At 45.9% G+C, this 27,870-nt stretch overlaps 1 protein-coding gene and 1 long non-coding RNA gene across 6 annotated transcripts in view; one reads left to right on the forward strand and one right to left on the reverse strand.

The window, feature by feature from the left end:
- Positions 1–27,870, forward strand: part of LOC140410975 (uncharacterized) — a 251,362-nt gene that overhangs the window by 72,187 nt on the left and 151,305 nt on the right. The gene's annotated exons all lie outside the window — the stretch shown is intronic.
- The window catches only part of ascc3 (activating signal cointegrator 1 complex subunit 3), an 813,859-nt gene that overhangs the window by 29,110 nt on the left and 756,879 nt on the right, over positions 1–27,870 (reverse strand). For all 4 annotated transcript variants that reach the window (XM_072499844.1, XM_072499840.1, XM_072499842.1 and 1 more), the window contains one exon: positions 11,433–11,584. In XM_072499844.1, coding sequence (XP_072355945.1) covers positions 11,433–11,584 — 152 coding nt within the window. The remainder of the gene's footprint in view (positions 1–11,432; positions 11,585–27,870) is intronic.

The following is a 27,870-nucleotide window of genomic DNA, read 5'->3' on the forward strand; positions in this document are numbered from 1 at the left end:
CAGTCGTCTAAACTTAAAAGGAAACAAGACAGGCTTGTGCAACCTGATCTTATCATTTAACCCCTAATTCTGCTGAATTCTGATGTGTTATGTACTCTGGGATAACACAGGCTGCAACTGGATGCAGCTTTAACCAAAAGATACTCCAGACCTTGAAGTTATTCAATCTGATTTATTGAACCAGTTAACATGGGAACAGCTCATTCTCTAGGAGTTCGACTCTCTGCTAACCTAAGCGTGGTTACTCTGTCTGACTGAAGCAGACTAGCTCTTAGCCACGTGGTGGAGGTGTGACACTGTACATACACCCTGACTCACTCTGTAGATGTTCATCAGTGGAAAGAGGCGGAGTGTGAGTGCCTAGTGTCTTTTATAGTGAGATACCACCCCTGAGTATCCTGCCTGCTCATTAGTCATGTCCTGTTCTCTGTGTTCATTAGCTGTCTGTCTGTACATCATTATCTGCATGTCTGCATATCATGACATCTCCCTTATTTTGAATGTTTTGTTGGCACATGGGAACGTTTTTACATGAGGTGGCATATATTAACATATTTACAAGCGGTGGCATATGTGAACGTATTTACATGTGAAGACAACTGTCTGATATGAGAAAACAGAACATAGCAAACAAAACAAATGTTCATAAGTCCAGTCTCTGGGGCTTGTGTCTGATCCTTGTTGACCGCCGGAGAGGTGGTGGGGACAATGACGGCGCCTTGACAGGCGGGATGGAAGCTTGACTGGGGGCCTCGTAGTTCGAGGTATCAGGAGGTGGCAAAACAATGGACATAAACGGAGAAGAAAGAGGTTGCGGGCAGGCAACTTTGCGCAGTGCCTGTCTGTTGCGTCGCACAACAGAATCATCAGCCATACGTACAACATCCGAGTGGGGCTCAGCCTGTCGAACAACGACAGCTGGAGCAGACCAGCCACCATCCGGTATCTTGATCCTGACAGTGTCTGCCGGGGATAACACGGGCAAATCGGTGGCATGAGCATCATAGCCCTGCTTTTGCTGGTTTCTGAGCTGCTGCACCTTCTGTAGCACCGGGAGGTTGGATCCAGGTTGGGCAAGTGTATGGCTGGAAGTGTCGTCCGCAGGTCTCTGTGGACAGTGGGGTCGCCCTGTACGCAAGCAGCGCGAGGTAGATGTCAGAAGCAGAATCCGCGGCGTTGCAGGTGAGCTGTTTCACAATGTGCACCCCTTTTTCAACCTTCCCATTGGACTGCGGATAGTGTGGGCTGGAAGTGAAATGTTTGAAATGGTATGACTTGGCAAACATAGACCACTCGTGGCTGTTGAAGCACGGGCCATTGTCACTCATGACAGTGAGTGGGATACCATGCCTGGAGAACGTCTCCTTACAGGCCTTGATGACGGTCCGAGATGTGAGGTTTGAGAGCTTCACGACTTCAGGGTAATTGGATAAATAGTCAATAATCAACACGTAGTCACGACCATTCGCACGAAAGAGGTCAATGCCAATCTTGGACCACGGGGAGGTCTCGATTTCATGCTGCTGGAGCGTCTCCTTGCTCTGCACTGGCTGGAAGCAGCGACAGGTCGCACAGTTGAGGACTATGTTCGAGATGTCCTGGCTAATACCGAGCCAGTAGACAGCCAGCCTGGCTCTGCATCTGCACTTCCCGACACCCTGGTGTCCCTCATGGATTTGGCGGAGCACCAAGCTCTGGAGACTGAGTGGAATGACAATCTGGTCCAGCTTGAGGAGGATACCATCTATCACCGTCAGGTCGTCCTTTACATTGTAAAATTGAGGGCACTGCCCTTTCTGCCAGCCATTGGCGAGATGGTGCATGACACGCTGCAAGAGGGGGTCTTTGGCGGTCTCCTCGCGGATACAAACCACCTTCTCATCAGATGCCGGGAGGGTGCTAGCACACAGCTGAACCTGTGATTCAATCTGCCGGATGATTTCCAGCAGTTCACTAGGCAATGTGATGGAGCGGGACAATGCATCAGCGATGATGAACTCCTTGCCAGGCGTGTACACTAAGTCAAAGTCGTACCTTCTGAGTTTGAGGAGGATGCGCTGCAACCGAGGCGTCATGTCGTTCAGGTCCTTGTGGACAATGTGGACCAGAGGCCTATGATCCGTCTCGACAGTGAATGTCGGCAGGCAGTAGACATAGACATGAAACTTGAGAATAGTGAGAAGACCCAGGCATCCCTTTTCTATTTACGCATACCTCCTTTCGGTGGGCGTCACGGCCCTCGATGCGCAGCTACCGGTGCCCAGGATGAAGTGTCATCGCTTTGCAGCAGGACCGCACCGATGCCATCCTGGCTCGCATCTGTCGAGATCTTCGTCTCCCTGTCTGGGTTGAAAAATGCCAAGATGGGTGCAGTGGTGAGCTTGGCTTTCAGCTCCAACCACTCTGCCTGCTGTGCTGCCTTCCACTCAAAGGCAGTGGACTTTTTTTACCAGGTTTCGTAGGGCCATGGTGTGTGAGGCCAGGTTTGGGATGAATTTGCCCAGAAAATTGACCATACCCGAGAAACGCAACACCACCGTCTTGTCTTCAGGGACCTTCATTGCTTTGACCTTGTCTGTGTCCGGGCGCACGCCCTGCTGAGAGATCTGGTCACCTAGGAACTTGAGTGCCTATCGTGTTAATCACCCAGGGGTAACACAGACTGCAACTGGATGAAGTTGTACTTTAAAGTAGACTCCAAACGTTGGTGTTGGTTCAATACGCTTTATTGAACTTGTTAAGCAGTGCACACAGTTCGCTGTGGGTTTGACACTCTACTAATCTAAGCGTGCTTACTATAACCAACGTGTAGAAGATGCTAACTGATATATACACCCCGACTATCACTCCAGTTGCCAACAGTGGAAAGAGGCAGCGTGTTGATGCCTCGTGTGTTTTATAGTGGGAAACCACCTTCTAGTGTTCTGCCTGGTGATTGGTTGTGTTCTGTCCTGTGTGTTGATTGGCTTTACTGGGTGTCTGTCACTGCCTGTCTGTATCTCATTCTGTGCATGAGTGCAGATCATGACATCTCCCCTTTTTAAAAAATAAATGTTGGTTGCTTGGAGCATATGCGACTGTATTTACATGTAGAAATATTTACATTAAATGGCGAGTGGATGAAAGCGAGTGGATGAATATATACATAAGAGGTGTCTAGCGTGCAGATACAGAACAAAACTTACAAGATAAATGTCTATAAGTCCAATCTTTGGGGCTTGCGTCTGATCCTTGTCGACCGCCTGAGAGGTGGATGTGGGGATGTCGGCACCTTGACAGGTGGGATTTCTGCCAGATTGGTGGCCTCGTGGTGCGAGGTGTCCGGAGGAGGCACGACAACATGTGGAAAAGTAGGATCTGGTGGTGGGCAGGCAACTTTGCGCAGTGCCCTGGTGTTGCGCCTGACAATGGAGCCATCAGCCATTTGAACTACAAATGATCTGGGAACAGCCTGTCGAACAACAACAGCTGGAGCTGACCAGCCTCCATCAGGTAGCTTGACCCGAACAGCTTCTTCTGGAGATAGCACAGGCAAATCGATAGCATGAGCATCGTACGTCGGCTTTTGCCGGTTCCCAAATTGCTGCACCTTTTGCAACACTGGGAGGTGATGTAAGTGTCTGGTAAGTGTATGGCTGGGGCAGTCGTCCACAGGTCTCTCTCTATTCATGAGGAGTTGAACCGGAGACATACCGGTGGACAGAGGAGTTGCCCTGTACGCCATCAGCGCAAGGTTGAAGTCAGAAGCAGAGTCCGCAGCCTTGCAGAGCAGTTGCTTCACTATATGGACCCCTTTCTCAACCTTCCTCATTGGACTGCGGGTAGTGTGGGCTTGAGGTGATGTGGTTGAATTGGTACGACTTGGCAAAATTGGACCACTCTTGGCTGTGGAAGCAGAGATCACTATCACTCATGACAGTGAGTGGAATACCATGCCTGGCAAATGGCTCCTTGCAGGCCTTGATGACTGTTCTTGATGTGAGATCTGACAGCGTCACAACTTCCGGGTAATTTGAGAAGTAATCTATGATGAGCACATAGTCACACCCATTGACGTGAAAAAGTTTGATTCCCACTTTGGACCATGGAGAGGTCACGGTCTCGTGTTGCTGGAGTGTTTCTTTTGTTTGAGCAGGCTGGAAACGCTGGCAGGTCGCACAATTGAGGGCCATGTTGGATATGTCCTGGCTGATTCCAGGCCAATAGACAGCCTGCCGGGCCCTGCGCCTACACTTTGACACCTAGGTGTCCCTCGTGGATTTGTTTGAGCACTAAGCTATGCAGACGGTGAGGAATAACGATACGATCTAACTTGAGGACGATCCCCTCGACTGTCAGGTCGTCCTTGACATGAAAGAACTGAGGGCATTGCCCTTTTTGCTAGCCATTTGCAAGATGGTGCACACTGCAGAAGAGGGTCTTTGGCAGTCTCTTCACGAATGCTGATCATAAGACCATATGGCGTTAATGGCCTTGACTTTGTCCGAATCTGGTCGCACACCCTGCTGTTACATCTGGTCGCCCAAGAACTTGATGGTTGACATGCCAAAGGAGCACTAGGCCTTGTTCAGCTTGAGGCCGTTTGCATGGACACGTCAAAAGACTTGTTTGAGACAAGATATGTGTTCCTCGGGGGTCATGAACCATATGATTACATCATCTACGTAGACACGCACACCCTCAATGCCCTCCATCATCTGCTCCATGATCCTGTGGAAGATTTCAGAGGCTGAGACAATGCCGAACGGCATCCGGTTATAACAGTACCTGCCAAATGGTGTGTTGAATGTGCAGAGCTTCCTGCTGGACTCGTCCAGTTGTATCTGCCAGAAACCACACGATGCATCTAGCTTTGTGAAGAATTTGGCAGGTGCCATCTCACTAGTCAGTTCCTCCCGCTTCGGGATCGGGTAGTGTTCCCGCATTATGTTCTGGTTAAGATCTTTGGGATCTATGCATGTATGCAACTCTCCTGAGGGCTTCTTCACACAGACCATCGAGCTGACCCAGTCAGTCGGTTTCATCACTTTGGAGATGATGCCCTGGTCTTGGAGCTCCTGTAGCTGTGCCTTTAAATGTTCCTTTGGAGGAGCTGGCACCCGGCGTGGTGCATGGATTACAGGCGTGGCATCATGCCTGAGTAGGATCTTGGAGCAGTATGGCAGAGTGCCCATTCCATCAAACACATCCGGATATTGAGCAAGGATGTCATCAATGTCAGCCTGAAGATCCACATTGGAAGAAGACATGGCATGGACTCGCTGTACGAGGTTGAGCAGCGTGCATGCATGGGCACTGAGCATGGATGCCTGATCAGGCTTGACGATTTCGAATTGCAGTGTGACATTGATGGTCTTGTTGGAGACGAATAGATGACAAGATCCTATTGCAGTTATGGCATTGCCATTATAATCGAGGAGCTGGCAGGCTGGTGGAAGAATTTTGGGTTGCTTTTTAATGCGGTCAAAATCAGCTTGAGAGATGAGATTGGCAGAAGCACCAGTGTCCAGCTTGAACTGGATGCTACATTGATTAACTTGTCTGACAGCACACCATTCGTCCGCGGAATCCACATTGAGGATAGATTGGCGTCTTGTTGAATTTGAAGAGGCATACTCACATGTAGTGATGATGCCCACACGATAGAGGGACCCCAGGTAGTCGTCCACTGGACCCGTAGTGCTACCAGGATCAGAATCCAGTAAACCTTGCTGTACACATCGAACGCGCTTGCGTTGGAATTGGGATCGCTGGCCCTTGACTGGTGGTGCAGACCTGCACAAGGCTGCATAATGTCCAGGCTTCCCGCAATTTAAACATCGCCTGCCTTTTGCAGGGCGGTGCAGCAGTCCGGGCACGTCATGACATTGACGTCGTTAAGCTCCATGCGTCGTTGCACACGCGCAGTGCGATCAGCCGACAGTTCGCACCTGCGCAGTTTGGTTTTCGGCCGCTTCGTTCTCCCGTTCGTGTTGCGCACGCGTGCGGCCCCGGGAAAAGCGCTCGGAATGGCTGCTTTCATTGATACTGAGATGCTGCATCTGGGCGATGGCCTGTACACTCTCTGCCTCGTTGGAGGCAAGTTTTTCGTATACTGCCGATTTGAAACGGGAGTACCGATTTCTTGCATGCTCATGCACTATACACGTCTCGATTGCGACTGGCAGGGTCATGTGTTTAATTTTGAGGAGTTGCTCCAACAAGGAATCGGAGTGCACCCCAAACACGATCTGATCCCTGATCATGGAATCAGCGGTTGCACCATAATTGCAGGACTGCGCTAATATGCGGAGATGAGTTAGAAAGGATTGGAATGGTTCATCCTTACCCTGAAGGCGTTGCTGGAAGATATAGCGCTCAAAGGTCTCATTCGTTTTGACTTCACAGTGACTGTCGAACTTCTCTAAAACGGTCTTGATTTGGTCTTGTCCTGTCCGTCAGTAAAATTAAGTGAGTTGAAAATCTGGATGGCTTGGTCCCCCGCAGTTGATAGGAGCAGCCCAATTTTTCTGGCATCAGACGCATCCTCGAGGTCAGAGGCCTCAATGTAGGGAAGGAACCTTTGCTTGAAGACCCGCCAGTTGGCCACGAGATTGCTGAAGATCCGTAGCTGTCGAGGGGCCTGGATCTTCTCCATGCCGCTGGAAGGCACTTGCTGGTCGTCACGGAATCACTTGAGGTAAACCACTTAGAGATAGTAGACTACTGGTACCATGTCATGTTAATCACCCAGGGGTAACACAGACAGCAACTGGATGAAGTTGTACTTGAAAGTAGACTCCAAACGTTGGTGTTGGTTCAATACGCTTTATTGAACTTGTTAAGCAGTGCACACAGTTCGCTGTGGGTTTGACACTCTACTAATCTAAGCGTGCTTACTATAACTAACTAGACCAGACTAGCTCTGAGCCATGTGTAGAAGGTGCTAACTGATATTATACACCCTGACTATCACTCCAGTTGTCACCAGTGGAAAGAGGCAGAGTGTTGATGCCTCGTGTGTTTTATAGTGGGAAACCACTTTCTAGTGTTCTGCCTGGTGATTGGTTGTGTTCTGTCCTGTGTGTTGATTGGCTGTACTGGGTGTCTGTCACTGCCTGTCTGTATCTCATTATGTGCATGAGTGCATATCACGACAGTGTCGACGTGCCAAAGCAACATTTGGACCTGTTCAGCTTCAGGCCATTGGCATGGACACGGCGGAATACCTGCTGGAGACGGGAAACATGCTCTTCAGGGGTCGTGGACCATATGATAATGTCGTCCACGTACACATGAACCCCTTCAATGCCTCAATCATCTGCTCCATGATGCGATGGAAGGTCTCCGATGCCAAGACAATGCCAAATGGCATGCGATTATAGCAATATCTGCGAAACAGTGTATTGAAGGTGCAGAGCCTTCTGCTGGATTCATCCAGCTGGATGTGCCAAAATCCATGTGACGCATCTAACCTGGTGAAAAAAACGTGCGTGTGCCATCTCACTGGTGAGTTCCTCCCGCTTCTGAATGGGATAGTGTTCACGCACTATATTCTTATTGAGATCCTTGGGATTAATGCAGATTCGCAGGTCTCCCGAAGGCTTTCTGACACATACCATCGAGCTGACTCAAGTCAGTCGGTTCGGTTACCTTGGAAATGATGCCCTGTTGCTGAAGATCCTTGAGCTGTGCCTTCAGGCGCTCCCCCACTGGACCCGAGACCCGGCCTGGTGCGTGGACCACGGGCTTGGCATGAGGTTGTAGCAGAATCTTGTATCGATATGGCAGCGTGCCCATCCCGACAAACACATCCGGATACTGAGCGAGGATGTCGTCAATGCCGGCCTGAAGATCCACATTGGAGGATGTCGTTGTGTAAACCCGTTGCACGAGGTTCAGCTGCTTGCAGGCATGCGTGCCAAGTAGGGAAGCCCTGTTTGGCTTGACAATTTCAAAACGTAACCATGCATGGGTGCTCCGGTTGGAGAGGAGTAGATGGCAGGATCCCAGTGCCGTGATGGCATTTCCGTTGTAGTCTAGGTGCCTGCAGGAAGGGCCTTGGGGGGCTTCTTGATGCATTTGAAATCTGCCTGTGAGAGGAGGTTGGCAGAAGCCAGAGGTTTTTCCCCAGGGTAGAGAGGTCAATTACTAGGGGGCATAGGTTGAAGGTGTGAGGGGCAAGGTTTAGAGTAGATGTACGAGGCAAGTTTTTTTACACAGAGGGTAGTGGGTGCCTGGAACTCGCTGCCGGAGGAGGTGGAGGAAGCAGGGACGATAGTGACATTTAAGGGGCATCTTGACAAATACATGAATAGGATGGGAATAGAGGGATATGGACCCAGGAATTGTAGAAGATTGTAGTTTAGTGGGGCAGCATGATCAGCACGGGCTTGGAGGGCCGAAGGGCCTGTGCCTGTGCTGTACTTTTCTTTGTTCTTTGTAAGCACCTGCATCCAGCTTAAACTGGATGGAGCAGTGGTTGACCTGCATCACCGCACGCCATTCGTCCGCAGAATCCACAGCTAGGATGGATTGAATTTGTGATGAGTTGGATGTGGCATATTCACATTTGGTAATGATGCCCACACAGTAGGCGGAGTCCAGGCATTCGTCGTCTGGATGCTGCCAGGATCATAATCCTGTAATCATTGTTGCACCCTCTGAACGTGCCATCGTCAGAATTGGGAGCGCTGGCCCCTGACTGGTGGTGCAGACCTACACAAGGCTGCATAGTGTCCAGGCTTCCCGCAGTTTAAACATCGCCTGCCTCTTGCAGGGCAGTGTTTCTTTAAGTGGGCGTTGCCGCAGTTCGAGCACGTCATGACGTCGTCGCACATGCGCAGTGCGGGTGTCGGCCGCTTCATCATCCCGTTCGCATTGCGCATGCGTGGGTCCTGGGAAAAGCATGCGAAATGGCCACTTGCATCAATGCTGAGGTGCTGCATCCAAGATGGCCTGCACACACTCTGCCTTGTGGGAGGCAAGTTTCTCATTTTCAGCCGATTTGTACTGGGCATCGTGATTTCAGGCGTGCTCATGCACTGTGCATGTTTCAATCGCGATTGACAGGGTCATATGCTTGATTTTCAGTAGCTGCTCTCTCAGAGGATCAGAGTGAACTCCAAAAACGATTTGATCTCTGATCATGGAGTCAGCAATATCACCAAAGTTGCAGGACAGCGCTAGCAGGCGGAGGTTAGTTCAGATGGAGTTGAAAGATTCATCTTTACCTTGTAGACGCTGTTTGAATATGTAGCACTCGAAGATTTCATTGGTGTCCACTTCACAGTGACTGTCAAACTTGTCCAGGATGGTCTGAAACTTTGTCTTATCCTGGCCTTCGGTGAAGTGAAAAGAGTTGAAGAGTTTGATGGCTTGATCACCCGCTGTTGAGAGGAGAGGCCCGATCTTCCTTGCATCAGACGCACCCATGAGGTCTGAAGCTTCGATGTGCAGCAGAAACTTTTGCTTCAATGTCCGCCAGTTGGCACTGAGATTGGCGGAGGTCCTGAGCTGGTGAGGAGCCTGAATCTTCTCCATGGTGCCGGGATCCATTCGCTGGTCGTCATGGAATGGACTGAGCTAAACCACCCAGATTAAGCAGTCTCCTGGTAGCATGTTGTGTTATTGTACTCTGGGATAACACAGGCTGCAACTAGATGCAGCTTTAACCAAAAGATACTCCAGACCTTGAAGTTAGTTCAATCTGATTTACTGGACCAGTAGCACAGTTCTCTATGAGTTCGACTCCCTGCTATATCTCCAAGTAAACTTTGCTGTGCTCTTTTTCTGAATCACGGCATTAGCATCCCGACTCCAGGTTTCTCGACGGTGGTGATTGTCCCTTTAATGTCAACACGGCAGAGTAAGGGTCACATGACCTGTGTGCCCAATCAGGATCAGTGTGGAATCAATCCATGGTGAGAAAAGCTTCTTCGGCAGACATTTTGGGAGCTGTCGTGTTAAGCACACTGAGATAACACGGGCTGCAACTGGATGCAGCTTTAACTGAAAGATACTCCAGACCTTGAAGTCCAAATTGAACTGTCACATAGTTAGCACAGTTCTCTGTGAGTTTGACTCTCTGCTAACCTAAGTGTGGTTACTCTGTCTGACTGAACCAGACTAGCTCTTAGCCACGTGCTGGAGGTGTGATAGTGTACATACACCCTGACTCACTCTGTAGATGTTCATCAGTGGAAAGAGGCGGAGTGTGAGTGCCTCGTGCCTTTTATAGTGAGATACCACCCGAGTGTCCTGCCTGCTCATTGGTCATGCCCTGTTCTCTGTGTTCATTAGCTGCCTGTCTGTATATTATTATCTGCATGTCTGCATATCTTGACAAATTCGTGCACTACCCTTTCCAAGGCCAGTATTGCTGATCTCGGGTTCAGTCAAAGACTGAATGCAGTGCTCCAGAGTCTGCCTAACACTTTGTACAACTGAAGCATCACATCCTCATTTTGAATTGCAATCCCCTGGAGGAAAAACAACAACATTCCACTAGCCTTTTCAATTATCTTTTGCACCTGTACTAGCTTTTAGTGATTTGTGTACATGGGCACCTAAATCCTTTTGTTCCTCCACCGCTCCTTTATCTCTCACCATTAAGAAAATATTCTGATTTGTCTTTCTCAGATCCGAAGTGGATGCCCTCTTTCCCCACATAGACCAAAATTGTGGCAGATGGAGTTCACTCAGTTGGTCTGTCTACATCCCTTTATAACACTTATGGGATTTATTATATAACTACATTATTAATAACATTAAAACAAGTTCATCGAAGAACAGATTCAAAGCATAATGTGTGACATTTGACAACATGTTAATAGACAATAGGCATGTTAGTACGAGACATCACTGTCAAAATCACTACCTACATAAAAAGACAATCTGTTTACCTTGCCTGCAATTTATACCAGTTTTATTTAGCCAGGACAAGGCATACACATATGGCTCTGGGAGGTGCAAGCGTTTGATACAAATCACAGTTAATCTCTTCAAAGCTTGATCCCCAGGGAATTTCTAATAGGATTTGTTAAAAAGTTTTCATTATTAGTGATCAGTAAAAATGTATTATTCACTTCAGAGTTCAGACGGAACAAATTACACTCCCAAGAATCTTCTTAAATTGCCAGCATTTCATTTGTGTGTGGAAACAGTACTTGTATTCTTATGCCTTTATTATCCAAAAACAATGTATTAAAAGGTATAGTTATGTTAACCTTGTTGCTTTTAATTTTTCTGACAAATGTCTCTGTCTACACTGCTCCTCCTCCTATAATTAGATACAAAAAATTGGGAAGAGCTAGAGGCCCCTTTGCATATCCATTGATCATATCACATTCTTAATATAATTGTGTACTGAATAAAAAGATCAATTTTAAGATAAGACTTGATTCAGGTACTAAGCGAGTTACGAGCCTACAGCAAGTAGCTGTAGTGATTACCTGAAGAGGTAGAGTTGTTGCTGCTCAATGTTTGGCAGGGTAAGCAGAGAGGAGTCGTGTACCCATCTGCCTTGAATCACCATTTGAATTAGGTTGATTATATTCAGTGCTGTAACGAGCCAGCCATTGTTCGCTGCCACATCCAGCATAGCCTACATAAAAGCGATATAAGAGACAGATAGAAATCAATTAAGTCAAGATATATGGAATCAAGCACATCATGTTGGATTTGCGAATAACAAGAGAATGATAATAAGCCAATGGGTGACCTTTTGATTCCACAATTTTCATTAAAGCTGAGCTATTAGCTGGAAACACTGAATGTAATAAATAACAGAAAATGTTATTTGAGCTCACTCTTCAAATTTTGTTGGTGTTTTGATTATTTGCCCCATAGTTGTTGCCTGAATTGTTCTAATGCCATCAACCCAGATGCAAGTATTATGACTTAAATCAAACTATTACAGCTGATGGTGCTTCTCGATCCCCCCCCACCACTCTTCCATCATGTGCCTTAACTTACAATTCAGAAATAATATCACTCTTTTTATCTCTACTGGGTAGAAGTGGTTCTTGATTACTTCTCATATTTCATATTCATGCAAATTTTTCCACAACCTAGAAAAAACATCTTAAAGACTGCATTTTTAATATGACTATGTAAGGAAATACACATTTTGAGAACTTCTCCGAATAAGGGTCCCTTTTATATACCATAGATATCTTAGCAAAGATTAACAAAATTCAATCTAAAGCATAAATTTTCAATTTCAGACATTGCATCCAAATGCCACTAGACATGGATAGATTTTACGATTTGTCATATCTAGTTAAGAACACAATAATTTGGGGCAGGAGTAGGCCATTTACTCGCTCGAGCCTGCTCCGCCATTCAATATCATTATAGCTGATCTGATTGTTGCCTTATCTCCACTTTCCTGTACAATCCCAGCACCATCCACGCCCATCCCCATAGACCTCGGGCGGGATTCTCCACTCCCGCGCCGAAGTGGCCGCGCCGTCGTGAACGCCGTTGAGGTTCACGACGGCGCGAAATGGCCCCGATCCCGACCGATTCAGGCCCTGACAATGGGCTAGGATCGGGGCTGCGTCATCTACCCGCGCCAGGCCTTGTCGCCCGCGTAAAGGCGGCGCCGCATAGATGACGTGGCCGGCGCCGCATAACTGCCGTCATCCGCGCATGCGCGGGTTGGCCGGCGCCAACCCGCGCATGCGTGGTTGCCGTCCTCTCTAAGTCCACCCCGCAAGATGGCGGATGGATCTTGCGGGGCCACGGAAGGAAGGAGGTCCTCCTTCAGAGAGGACGGCCCAACGATCGGTGGGCACCGATCGCGGGCCACCCGACATTTGAGGTACCCCCCGGTGCAGGATCCCCCCTCGCCCCCCCGCAGGCCGCCCCCCCCCCCCCCAAGCGTTCGCACGCTGTTCCCGACGGCAGCGACCAGGTGTGGACGGGGCCGGGGGGAACCCGCCGTTTTGGCCTGGCCGCTCGGCCCATCCGGGCCTGAGAATAGCGGGGGTGCCAGAGAACCTCCATCTTGGGTGTCTCCAGCGATTCTCCGGCCTGCGGCCCGCGGAACTCGACCGGGTCGTTCCTGCCACTTGGGAGAATCGCAGGAGGGCGTCGAACCGGCGTCCCGGGAAATTGTGGCGGCCCAGGCGATTCTCCCAACCGGCGCGGGAGTGGAGAATCTCGCCCCTCGACTCCCTTGTTGATCAAAAATCTGTTGAATTTAGCCATAATATATTCAATAGCGCAGACGAGTATCACGCATACCCTATCAACTGGAAAAACACGTGGAGACCCAGTATGCCAAACGTCTTGCCAGTTTGTATTGGGGTAATACTGTACAAGTCATCTGCCTGCAGACATGAAACAGGTATTCAGAGTTGCTAACGTGGCAGATATAAAAGACGGAATTCTCCTATGCCCCTGCCGGCAGGATCAATGGGGGGGGGGAGGGTTGGAGAATTCTGCTGAAGGCCCAAAAATTGGTTTTATGCCAGCGTGAACTTACAGCAGAATCTTGTGATGATGCCCACCATGGTGGATCAGGAATCCTGCTGGAGGCCAACGTGAAACTGATTTCCATCCAACTAATGGGATTGGGTGAAGGCCCGACCGGAATCCTCCCCTGCCCCAGTCCCGATTCTCCGTGATGCCAGCAAACACACCAGTCCAGAACATATCCGGACCATTGCGGTGTGCAGAAATCTAGGTTTACCTGAAGAATGCCCGGGGCTGTCTCTGGAGTTAGAATCATAGAATCCCGAGAATGCAGAAGGAGGCCATTCAGCCCATCAAATCGATACTGAACTTCTGAAAGGGCCCGTTCCCTCACCTTATCCCTGTAACCCCATCTAACCTTTTAACTTTTGGACACTAAGGAGCAATTTTGCATGGCCAATCCATCTTTGGATTGTGGGAAGAAACCGGAGCACCCGGAAGAAACCCATGCAGATGCTGGGAAAACATGCAAACTCCACACAGACATTCACCCAAGGTTAAACCCAGGTCCCTGACGCTGAGCTAACAACTGCACCGCCCCGAGGGTAAGAGACTGCCAGTGATATGGACCCTGGAACACCACAGCAGCAGATGACCAATGACATGCTTATTTGAATATATTTAACTATAGTTAAGTTTGAAAAAAGTATTAGAGATTAAAGTAATCCAGAAATCCAGGTGGTGAAGGATCGAACTGAAGCTAATCTTTACACACTTTCAGAAGTATTTATATACAGAACTGCTAATTACAAAAATGCACCTCCGAACCCAACCACACACCGCAGTTTTAGTGTCTCATTTTTAAGCTCAAGTGAAACCCCATTTAATGCCCCCAACAATGTTAATAACACAAAATTAACCACAATTGTTATGCAATTAGCAGGACCTATATGCTATACACAATCTATTTATTACCAGTGAATCATCATCCGCACAGCTCACAACAGAGGATGAGTTAATTTATAAGAATAACAAAATCGCACAATGTAAAATGGAATGTTTGGCGAGAAGATGCAACCGCTCTACATTCTTAAATTGGATGGTGGGTTCAACGCATGTTAAATTGCAGTTAAAAACATTCTATTTGTTCAATTGACATCAATTAACTAGTTAGAGCAAGTGTGGAATTGATATGTTCTTGGAAAGAGCGAGCTGCAGCATTATTTTTGAGGAGCGTTTTGCACATATCAGAACAAAGAAAAGTACAACACAGGAACAGGCCCTTCGGCCCTCCAAGCCTGCACCGACCATGCTGCCCTAAAACCTTCTACACTGCCGGGGTCTGTATCCCTCTATTCCCATCGCTTTCCTGTATTTGTCAAGTTGCCCCTTAAACGTCCCTATCGTACCTCCTTTCACCACCTCCTCTGGGCTACAAGTTCCAGGCACCCCTTCCCTCGCAAATCTCCTCTAAACTTTGCCACTCGCACCTATGTCCCCAAGTAATTTCATAAAACCAAGCTGACTCTGAAAGATAATGTTTTGACTCTCCAAATGTCCTATTACTTCCTGAATAAGATTCTAACGATTTCCCATAGACAGATATTGAACTAACTGATCTATAGTTTCCTACTTTCTGCCTCCCTCCCTCCCTTTTAGAACAAGGGCACTACATTAGCATTTTTCCAATCCACTGGAATCTTTCTCGCAAAGCAAGTTTGGAATATTAGAACTAGAGTCACTATCTCCGCTGCAAATTCCTTTGAGACCCTAGGATGGAGGCCATTAGGCCCAGCGGACTTGTCTGCCTTCAATAGATTGTTTAGTACTTTTCCCCTATTGCAGCAAATTAAACTTGCTTAGTAAGCCTGTATAAGGTACAAATAAATGTGCTTATGATTCCAAGCGAGATAAGAAGTTGAACATTATAATGTATTTTAGGACTGTGAAATACTTCAAGAGGATATACACAGATTAGCAGCATGGTCAGACAAGTGGCTCACAATATTGTGTGGCAAGCTGACAAAACTGTGAACAAACATGTTTTTTGAGGAAAAATGAATGGGAGTAAAATTGAATCAGATATGACAGGGAGATACAGGGACTCAAATATATAATTTCTTGAAGATGTAAGTGCAGGTAGACAAAGTTGGCCTTTACTAGGCCAATTATATTTTCGGATTTGTAAATAAGGGCATCGAGTGCTCGGGTAAAGAAATAATGGTACCTTTATAGATATAAAAATGATGTACTTTGTACAGTTTTGGGAAAGGATATTAAAGCAATGGATGGCGTACACTGAAGATTTGAAGAAAACGGCAGGGATGGTAAAATTATGGAATTTCTGGGAATATTTACACTGGAGAAAAATGAAAATCAAGTAGGCATTTGAAAGAATAAAAAATAATAATTTGAATGGTTTTTGAATAAGGTGAATGGGGTAAAGCATTTCTTTCACTTGAGAAATCAGTATGAGGGTTTGTCAAGAAAATCCTTAGAGGGTTCATGCACAACATTTCTTTGTGCAAATGGTTATCGGAGTATGGGCTGCTTTATGATTGGGTTTGGGTGAGGAAAGAACATTACATCTCTAAAGAGAAAAACAAATAAACGTTTTAAGCAGTGGACGGCCCAGAGCTACTGGGGGCAAGTAGGAAAGTGGTTTAGTTTTATATTATTGTAGCAAAGTTGCTGGCATAGGTGCATTGTGCATAATGGATTCTTCCTGTGGTTCTATTAGCAGCTGATTATCCATGATAAATCTGATCCTAAATTTATAGGCAAAGGTGTGTTTATCATGTAATGTACAACATATTAATCTGCTGCCACAAAATTCATTGTTATTACGTAAACAGAATATTGGGTTAGAGTTCAATTAGTTGTTTACTGCAGAGCTGTGCAAGGTGAGGTAAATCAAAGTTTAATTGCTGTTAGGATTTACAGAAAAACGTTAAGTTTCACTGGCCCCATAGTGTGTCTGTGTGAAGTAAACTTACAGTGACGCATTCCGACTTAAACGCTGGATTGAAAAGGGTTTATTGTTACAATTTTTTTTATATGGAAGCAGGGTTCTAAAATTTTTTTGAATGGCTTGTGGGTTTCCCAACCAGGGCCAGTAGGTCCACAGCATAGAAACACAATTATCAGCTGATCCATGCTGACATTATTGCTCCATATTAGCCTCCTGCCACCATTCTTCATCTAACACAATCAACATAGCCTTCTTTATTAATTGTATAATAATTGATTGTTTAATTATGTTAAGGTGGTGGGTATTAACTTGGAATTCACTTAAGCTCCTTTCTACATATGTGGGAGCAGACTAAAACGGTGGTTGTTGGGTTTTGGAGAAGCATGTAAGCAATGTGTATCTCTTTAAATAAAAGCTAATGAAGTGTTTAAATATTAAGTTCCAGTTCTTTCCTTAACCCCCGGGTTTTCGAAAATAAAACATTCTACCATTTTCTCTCCTAATGTGCTTACCAAGCTTCCCATTAAATGCCTCATCACCAAAAGTAAAATTGATTCTAGATGTAAATTGGACAAAAGACATTTAAAAAAACATGCTGACTGCCAGTATAGAGCTAATTAATAATAAATCATTGTTAAAGTTCACAGAATAATCCAACACTTTGTGTAGGGAACCAGCCATATTACCATCAGAAAAAGTGCCATGCCTGAAACTAACGCAAAGATTTCTAGTGTCATTTTGGGTGAGTTTGGTGGAGTGTTTTCTTGCTTTTTTTTGGTGAATACCGGTATTTACCCACACTTTAAAAAAAATAAATTTAGAGTACTCAAATCATGTTTTCCAATTAAGGGGCAATTTAGCGTGGCCAATCCACCTATCCGGCACATCTTTGGGTTGTGGGGGCAAAACCCACGTAAACACGGGGAGAATGTGCAAACTCCACATGGACAGTGACCAACGTCTTACGGTCTTATGCACCATCCTTGATGGTAGGTCCCATGTTTGAGTTCAAACTTCGTGACAATAGTGAGAGAGGGGAATCACATGCAAAGTCGCTGATATATTTATTACATTTTCAATACTAATACGGATTAGTGAGATAATATCTGGATAATGCAACATAAAGAAAGAATAGGTTTGTGTTAACTGGTGACTTACTCAATACTACCAATTACCCACATCCCCTATAATCTTCTAACCGCACATAATTCTAGCCATTCAAATAAAATTCTGCAATATAGTGAATGTTCCCCTGCAGTAACTTGCTTAATTCCTTTAACACAACTCTGTGCCGCACTTTGGCAAGTTCACAAACTGGGCAAGAGGGTAATTAATGTGTTTCTTCGAAATGGCAGCTGGCTGTTGGCATGCATAGATCAGCGGCATGCAAAGAGCACATTTGAGACACTGCGAGCTCCACTCAATGCTGTACGTATTAACATTTCAGTCGCCCAAGCTATTTAATCAGATCTTGGAGCTTTTGTTAAAGGACCTGTCTGCCAGAAGAGTACCTATTTTAAATTTTAATGAAATACTCAGCTGTCCCTTATAAGCCTTTTATTCCACACTATCCTGTTTATTTGCGAGTCCCAGCTTATAGGTGTAAAGGGTCAGTGATTAGATGAAAGAAGCATTTTCTTTCTCTGCCTAGTGCACCCAAAAAAATTGGCTATGTTTATACACAGCAGCTCATTCAAAAGACATACACGGGATTGTTCAATGTACAGAAGTTTATATTAGACTGTATACATAATCACAACCTGAAGGAGATGCATGAGAGCTGCATTTACTTAAGGCAAACAAGTCACCAAAATCCTTTTTAAACAGAGATATTGTTTGCACGTGCAAGAGACATTTCAATTAAATTTTGCTGTTTTTTCTTTAAAGATACTGACATTAAACCCAGCACACACAAGTCATTCCTTGCCATTGTCTGTGTGCTGACTCACTGGTATGTTAATGCACTATTCATACTGCAGGACTGTTTAAATGGAAGAAGTTCCACAATATAGAGTGAATTTTACAGCCCCGCTGTGGTGGCCATAGGGCGGAAAATGCAGTGAGCTGTTCAAAATGCTGTCAGCTTCGATGAGACTGGAAAATCCCACCAGCAGGAGTGGCTGCAAGATTCTGCCCATAGTGTGTCTGCGCTCTGAGTTCACTAGGTTTATCCCGCATATAGATTTACAGCATTTGTGTGAACACTCAAACAACTTGTACGCAGCAACTCTTGTTTTATGTATGACTTTACACCCCTGTCTAAGGGTCTTCCTGGGTGTCCAGCGATGGTCCTAAAGGCAATCACAAAATGATACGATTCATGGGAACTCCTTAATGTTTCACTTCACACTCCCCTTTTCCATTCTGGAGTAGCCTCCTCCCACCACTTTCTCCATCAATACTTCTCTTTGTTCTGATCTTAAATCATGGAATTTCTAATTGTTTAAATTAATGGATGGAAATACAGGGGATATCAGGCACAGTTTTGAAATTTGCAATGACAGGAAAATTGAAAATGTAGTAAATAGTGAGGAAGTTACCAATAGGCATGCTTTTAGGTAATTTGGACATTCTAAATTCTCCCTCTGTGTACCGGAACAGGCACCGGAATGTGGCGGCTAGGGGCTTTTCACAGTAACTTCATTGCAATGTAAGCCTACTTGTGACAATAAAGATTATTATTATTAGACAACAAGGTACACAAATAGACTGGTGGAATGGCCAGACACTTGGGAAATAAAATTCAATGCATAAAAATATTAGGTGATATATTTTTGTAGGGAAGACGTGGAGAGACATTACAAGCTAACAGGTATAATTTTAAATCAGGTCCAAGAACAGAGATTGTGTGTGGTTGGGAGAGGGTACAAAAGAGATTTACTAGAATAGTTCCAGGGGTGAGAGATTATAGTTATGTGGGCAAATCACAAAAGCTGTGGTCGTTCTCCTTGGAGTTTCAGAGGATATTTGATTGAAGTATTTAAAATCAAGAGTTTTTTTTACAGAATAAGTAAGATAAATTATTATGCAATGGCAGAAAGGTCAGTAATCAGAATATACAGATCTAAGATGATTGGCAAAAGAACTAGAGGTAACATGAACAAAGCATTAAGCGGTAAGGATTTGGATGGGAATAGAGGGATACGGACCCAGGAAGTGTAGAAGATTGTAGTTTAGTCGGGCAGCATGGTCGGCACGGGCTTGGAGGGCCGAAGGGCCTGTTCCTGTGCTGTACATTTCTTTGTATATTACTGAAGGATGACATTTTGTATTCATGTAAGACAAGAGCATGGGTGTGGGATGAAGTGCATTGGCAGAATGGCCTACATCTGTGTTGAGCTATTCTACGATTCTAAGATTGTACAAGATTGTGGACTGGGGTGAACAGTTTCCTATAATAATATAATAATAAACCTTATTAGTGTCACAAGCAGGCTTACATTAACACTGCAATGAAGTTACTGTGAAAATCACCTTGTCACCACACTCCAGCGCCTAACATGCGCTCCTGGTGTGCATCACTCCTCCAAACAAAATTTCCTTAAGTTTCAAATATAGTTCAGAAACGTTTAAAAAAAAGAGCTTTGAACAGTAATGAACGATCACGCGACAGGACCAACAATTCACAGGTGCTTTGAGAATTTATAAAAGAACAATCTTTATTGGCACAAGTAGGTTTACATTTCCACTGCAATGAAGTTACTGTGAAAAGCCCCTAGTCGCCACATTCCGGCGCCTGTTCAGGTACATGGAGGGAGAATTCAGAATTCTCCGGAGGAAACGCATGCAGACACAGGGAGAACGTGCAGGCTCCGCACATACAGTGACCCAAGCCGGGAATCGAACCTGGGACCTAGGCAATGTGAAGCAACAGTGCTAACCACTGTGCTATTGTGTTACCGTGCCGCCCCATATTTGGTAGAGCAGGTTCAAGGTGCCATATAGCCTATTTCCTCTCCTATGCCTTGTGCTCTTATAAGTCCATCAATGTACAGACTGCACGGTGATATATTCTGTGAACTGCACATGCTCAGAGAACATTTGTTTGGTTCAAAGGTATTTCCAACTGAGAGGAGGTAAAAACATATCCAAACAAAGTTCAGGCTTCTGAGAGGCAAAGGCTTTGATAAAAATTCAGTGGAGTAATGCAATAAATTGTTATGAAAGATTTTTTTTTTCAATTTCCTTTTATCCTTATTTCAAATATTAAAATTTTCAGTTACTGAGGGAAACAATGTCAGGTAAAAGTTTCCAAAATGCATTTTGAGTGATTTATTTGGTTCACCAATAAACTGGCAAAGGATATGTTTTCATTTCTAGATATGTGAAAGTTTGATGTAAAACATGTGACACAAAATAGGCTCAGGCGTATTTCATAAGAAGCTCTCAGAATTTTGTTCGATGTCAGCAACAAATCAGAATTTTTGGTTATGACCTTGACCATGAGCAAGCATTTTGGAACAAGATAAAAGAAAAACCGTTAGTGGTTTGAATAGCTGCTGAAATGGTGATGACACAGTGATTATGAATGTGCACGTGTATTTGAAGCCAGCGATGCTGTTGGCTTCATTTGAACACTGAAAGAGTTTTGGAGCTTGACTGTGTGTCTGACGGTGCGGCATCACCAATGAATGCACTCTGTTGTACTGAAGGACTGAATAACTTGGTAAGTCAGCTCTGCTCAAACTGCAATATTCCAAGCTACGGATTTACAGATTAATGCTGCGGCAACTTTGCTTCTAAATTCACCTCTATTTCCTTCTCCTTTGTCCCTTCCTTCAAAGCTACAAACACCATCAAAAGATTTAAAATACAGGCTTGCATTTGTCATAATCATGTTAAAACAAATATTTGTTGATATTTGCAGTCGAAGATATATTGAGGGATTTGGGAAATTCATGAGGTGAACTTGAGATGAAAAAAAAATAACAGACAAGTAACAAGATTAGCAAGGGTAGGGGCAGCTTGGTGGCAGTGGTTCGCACTGCAGGCTCACGGCGCCGAGGTCCCAGGTTCGATCCCGGTCCTGGGTCACTGTCTGTGTGGAGTTTGCCAATTTTCCCCGTGATTTTGTGGGTTTTGCCCCCACAACCGAACGATGTGCAGGTTAGGTGGATTGGCCACGCTAAATTGCCCCTTAATTGGAAAAAATTAATTGGATACTCTAAATTTATTTTAAAAAAGATTAACTAGGGTCTAGACTGGAGACATTAGGTGTAAATTGCCAGGTCAGAAACATTGTTTATCAGAGATCACTGGGGCGATACAAATGATAACTTTTAAAGGCGAAGAATTTGAGCGATGCAGACAGCCAAATCCACAGGGTGGGATAACAAAGAGACTGAACGGTATAATTGCAAGTCCCCTCATTGGGGACACAGACTAGTTCTCCAGCCAACACTCAGACAGGCCAGTCCCATCTATGGTCTGAGCCACAGTGGCCTGTTCCATTTAACATTTAGCGCCATGGCAGATTGCAGATGTTCTCCTCTAAAAAACGCAGTTTCATGCTTCTGCTGAACCAGATTTGGTCACCTAAGAGGTGTTGTGTGGCAACTATTATCTGTATTTAACCTGTACAGAGTTACTAAAATTAGGTGTTGCTTGGGAAAAGGGGTGTCTCAGTGAGTTCAGGGAACATGGGTATATTTTGGGAACAAGCGGTAGCTTCAGATAAAATAGGAGGCAGGATTTTCCGCCCCGTCGCACCAGTTTTCTGGGATTCTCCGTCCACCAGCTGGACAATGGGGTTTCCCATTGTGGGCAGCCCCACGCCATTGGGAAATCCCCATGCAGGCGCAACGGAGAGTCTCGCCAGCAGAGGATCCAGCCCAGTGCTTAGTCTTTTGTCAGTTTTTTTTCTTTTCTTAAACTTTAATAAAGATTCTTTATTCATTTTTTTACACAACGACTGGACTGGTTCCTCCCTGGGTTGTACATTGTTCTTCAAATATTCCAAACAAATATGCACTGCTAAGTGAAATGTTGGGTGCTCTGAGATACAGACGAACCAACACGGTTGCGATTGGTACAACGCAGTTTTATTCCTTTAAACTATTTATATAACAAACTTGGTACTCAGCACGTGGTGACTGTGTGAGTGTCTGGCTTTGAGGTCCTTGCCCTGTGCCGTCTCCTGATGGACTGCCCAGGAAGTGTTGTGTTTCTTGTTTTGTACTGTGTATGCTCTTGTCTGTGATTGGCTGTCGTGTTGTGTGTGCTAATTGGTCCATTGCTCTGTCTATCATTATGTATGTGTGTATGTGCTGTGATGTTCACTTGAATATCATGACACTAAGAACCAGTGTTTCAAGCTATCCCTTAGGGTTTTGCGACAGTCTCATGGGTCACATCAGAGGGGTTAACAAAATTGGGGGCTTTTGGCCAGGATTTTAAAAAGCATGACTACAAACCTAATTGGTGAACCTCGATATTTAGATTTGTACAGGCACTTCCAAAATTTGATGAAAGGGTTGCCAAAGCATTTTTTAACACTTTTGAGAAAATAGCTAAACAGGTGAAATGGTCACAAGACATTTGGATGTTACTCTTAAAAAGTAAACTTAGAGGAAGGGCTGGTAAAGTCTATGTGTCGCTGCCAGAGGAAAGGTCAGGGAAATATGTGACGGTGAGGAGAGCTGTACCAAGTGCCTATGAGTTAGTATCACAAGCTTACAGACAAAAGTTTCAAAATATAAGAAAACAGTGTTGACAGACATATATTGAATTTGAAAGATTTAAAAAAAGTAATTTTGATCGGTGGGCGAGATCATAAAAAATAGAAGAAACCTCCGAGGGTCTGAGAGAAGTAATTCTGTTGGAAGAACTTAAAGACTTGTTTCCTACAATGATAAGGATTCATGTGGAGGAACAAAGAGGTAAAACTGCAAGATATGCAGCAGAGCTTTCTGATGATTATGAGTTAGTTCATAGGTCAAAGCCTTTCTTTTGCACTCTTTTATATCTGAAAAAGATAGAATTAATTAATTAATTTTTAATAATCTTTATTGTCACAAGTAGGCTTACATTAACACTGCAATGAAGTCACTGTGAAGAGCCCCTAGTCGCCACATTCCGGCGCCTATTCTGGTACACGGAGGGAGAATTCAGAATGTCCAAATTACCTAACAGTGCGTCTTTCTGGCCTTCTCCCCATATTCATACACTGCCCCTCACGCTTTTCTCAACTGCCCTACCGCCTTCCCTGTAGTTATCAGACCAAACTCCATCTGCGGTTTCTGCCGCTCCTGCAACACCCCACCTCCGGGGCCTCCGAGTACCTCCTGTCTACCTGAAGAAGCTCCCTAACCAGCCTGTCCATCTCTGCCCGCTCCACCTTCTCCCTATGCACCCGTATTGAAATAAACACCCCTCTAACCACATCCTTCACCGCCTCCCAAACCGTTGCTGCCGAAACATCCCCTGTGTCGTTTATCTCCACGTAACTCCGGAGACCTCCCTCACCCGCCCACACACCTCCTCCTCCGCTAACAGTCCTACATCTAATCTCCAGTGCGGGCGCTGGCCCCCCTCCTTGCTCACCTGTAAATCCACCCAGTGTGGGGCATGGTCTGGCACTATGATTGCCGAGTACTGGGCGTCTACCACCCCCGTCAGCAAAGCCCTATTCAAAACAAAAATATCGATCCGGGAGTACACTTTGTGTACATGGGAGAAAAAAGAAAACTCCTTCGATCTCGGCCACCCGAGCCTCCACGGATCCACCCCTCCCATCTGCTCCATAAACCCCTTTAGTTCCTTCGCAGCCGCTGACACCCTCCCTGTCCTCGAGCTCGACCGATCCAGCCTAGGATCCAAAACAGTGTTAAAAGCCAGCCCCCCTGATCAGGAGTCCAGATCAGGAATCTTCCCTAACACCCGCCTCATAAACTCCACATTGTCCCAGTTTGGTGCATAAATGTTTACTAATGCCCGGTACCGGCATCCCCTTCAGCTTCCCACTCACCATAGCGTGCGTACCTACCCCCCCCCCCAGTCTTATGCTTCCCACTTCAAAGGACACCTATTTACTAATCCCCCCCCACCTAGTTTTAGAGTCGAGCCCCGAATGGAATACCTGCCCTTCCTTAGCCTAGACTGATCAACCACACACGGGCGTGTCTCTTGTAGCACTGCCACGTCCGCCTTTAAACTCTTTCGATGCGCGAACACGCGAGCCCTCTTGACCGGCCCATTCAGCCCTCTCACATTCCATGTAACCTCCCCCCCCCCCCCCCCCCCCCCCCGCCCCCACTCAACCATAACCCTTCCTAGGCCAGCCTCCAGCCCGCGTCTCTTCAGGCTCTCCCTCGGGCGCCCACTGTCATCGACCCCCGCCCTATCACCATTCGTCAGTCCCTCCCCTGTCAGCAGATCTATACCCCCTCCCTCCTACCCCATAATAAATAAACAATCCCAACCCCCATCAACAAACTTATCACCTGCTCGCCCCCCCACTGTGCTTCCGTGATCTAGCCCGCCCAGCTAGCCTGGTAGCCCCCGCCCATGGCGCCAAGCATCCTACTGCCCACTGATTCCCCTCCCCCCACGCTCGACCAACTTACACATACAAACATTACAATCCCCTCCTCATAAAGGAGAAAAATCAACCCACCATCCCCCATTCAGAACAAAGCAAACCACAAACAAAACTAAGCAACGACCCCAAACTTAGTGCAAAAATGGTTTGTACAAACCAGAAGAAAAGAAGTTTAACAAAAGTTCTAAAACATAAACACTCGTTCCAAAGTTCAATTTCCTCCATCTCTTGCCAGTCCCTTGTCCCTGAGAAAGTTCATTGCCTCCTCTGGCGATCCGAAATAAAGTTCCTGATCGCCGTACATGATCCACAAACGCGCTGGGTACAACGTTCCAAACTTCACCTCTTTAATAAAGAGGACTGATTTTTGCCTTTTTGAAGCTCGCCCTTCTTTTGGCCAGCTCCGCACCCAGGTCCTGGTAGACACGCAGCTCACTGCTTTCCCATATACAGCGCCTCGTCTGCCTGGCCCATCTCAAAATCTGTTTCTTATCCAGGAACCGGTGCATTCGTACCACCATTGCCCACGGCGGCTCGGTTTTTTGCGGCTTCCTTATAAGCGCTTTCTGCACCATGTCCACTTCCAAGGACTGAGCAAACGCTCCTTCACCCAGCAACTTCTCAAACATTTGTGCCACATATGCACCGGCGTCCGCTCCCTCGCTGCCCTCCGGCAGGCCGACGATCCTTGCCCAATTAAGCACCCTCACCCGCGGGCCACTCTTGTCCTTATCCATGGCTATTCAAAAGTTTATGGAATTATGGTCGGGAAGCCCAAAATGCTCCCCCACTGAAACATCAATCACCTGGCTTGGCTTATTCCCCAATACTAAGTCTAGTATGGCCCCCTCCTTGGTTCGATAGTCAACATACTATATCAAAAAAAACTCCTGGACATATCTAACAAATTGCTCTCCATCCGAGCCCTGGCTGTAAGGGATTCCCAGTCAATGGGCAGCACGGTAGCACAGGGGCTACCAGGGTAGCACAAGTGCTTCACAGCGCCAGGGTCCCAGGTTCGATTCCCTGCTGGGTCACTGTCTGTGCGGAGTCTGCACGTTCTCCCCGTGTCTGCGTGGGTTTCCTCCGGGTGTTCTGGTTTCCTCCCACAGTCCAAAGACATACAGGTTAGGTGGATTGGCCATGATAAATTGCCCTTAGTGACCAAAAAGGTTAGGAGGGGTTATTGGGTTACGGGGATAGGGTGGAAGTGAGAGCTTAAGTGGGTCGGTACAGATTTGATGGGCCGAATGGCCTCCTTCTGCACTGTATGTTCTATGTTAATATGGGGGAAGTTAAAATCACCCATCACAATTACCCTGCTTTTTTCACACCTTTTCAGTATCTGACTACACAACTGCTCCTCTGTCTCCTGCGGGCTGTTGGGAGGTCTATAGTACACTCCCAACATTGTAATTTCACCCTTCCTATTCTGGAGCTCCACCGATAATGCCTCACTACAAGATCCCTCCCTCCAATGTGTCCTCCCTCAACACAGCTGTGATCTGCTCCCCAATCAGCAATGCAATTCCCCCTCTTTTGTTTCCCCCTCTGTCCCATCTAAAACAACGATATCCCGGAACGTTAAGATGCCAGTCCTGTCCCTCCTTTAACCACATCTCTGTAATTGCAATTACATCACAGTTCCATGCCGTAATCCAGACTCTCACTTCATCTGTTTTACCTGGTATACTTCTTGCATTGAAGCAAACGCACCCAGACCTACAGTCCCGCTGAGCCGTGCAGCTTCCCTTTGTCTGCTCTTACTCTGCGCTATGTTTATCTCAGTTTCACATTTTCCCCCAGTCCCTACACTTACTGGCTTGCTGTTCCAGTTCCCACCCCCGACACACTTGTTTAAACCCGCCCGAACAGCACCAGCAGTTTAAACTGGCCGTGGTTGTCAGTGACATTAGCGTGGGTGCCCAGTTGCTACCGGAAGATTAACTTGGTATTGAGAAACATTTGGGCTATTTCTCAAGGAAATTAAATCATCACCATCAGAAATATTCCACCATTATAAAAGAACCTTTCAGCTTGGTGTTGGCATTACAACATTTTGAGATTTATATTGCCAGCAATCTACAGAAACAATTATATGTATGGGTCATAATTACCTAAAATGTCTGGAAATATTTTGAGATTGGAACACCAGGTTATTCCAAGGGAGCCTGTTGTTCCAACCATTTCATTTAAAAATCGGTCATTGTGGACGTTTGATCACGAGTATAAAAGAGACTTTTGGGAACATTGGAGGAAGGATTCTCTGTGGTATAATTTTATTTTATAGTGAACTTGAGATGAAAACAAAATAACAGACTAATAACAAGACCAGCAGGCATCTCAAAGAACGAGATGCAATTTGCCCAGTAACAAGATTAACAGGTGTCTAGAGATATTAAGGTGCGAATGGTTATATCAGAAACATTGTTTACCAGAGATCAGTGGGGCTAAACAAATGATAACTTCCAAAGGCAAGGAATTTGAGTCGTAAACAGCCAAATCCACAGACTGAACAGTATAACTGCAAGCACCCTCATTGGGAAAGCAGGCTAGCTCTCTATCCAAGTCAGACAGTCCAGATCAGTGACACGGAGGCATGTTCCATCTACCATTTAGAGCCAAGGCAGATTTCAGGTATTCTCCCCTAAAAGACACAGTTTTATGCCTTCACTGAATCAGAAAGAGATGTTTTACCAGACTTAAGTCACCTAAGCGGTATTATTGATTTCATAGAATTTACAGTGCAGAAGGAGGCCATTCGGCCCATCGAGTCTGCACCGGCTCTTGGAAAGAGCACCCTACCCAAGGTCAACACCTCCACCCTAACCCCATAACCCAGTAACCCCACCCAACACTAAGGGCAATTTTGGACACTAAGGGCAATTTAACATGGCCAATCCACCTAACCTGCACGTCTTTGGACTGTGGGAGGAAACCGAAGCACCCGGAGGAAACC

Source organism: Scyliorhinus torazame, chromosome 4, assembly GCF_047496885.1.
Source record: "Scyliorhinus torazame isolate Kashiwa2021f chromosome 4, sScyTor2.1, whole genome shotgun sequence".
Classification (NCBI taxonomy): domain Eukaryota; kingdom Metazoa; phylum Chordata; class Chondrichthyes; order Carcharhiniformes; family Scyliorhinidae; genus Scyliorhinus; species Scyliorhinus torazame.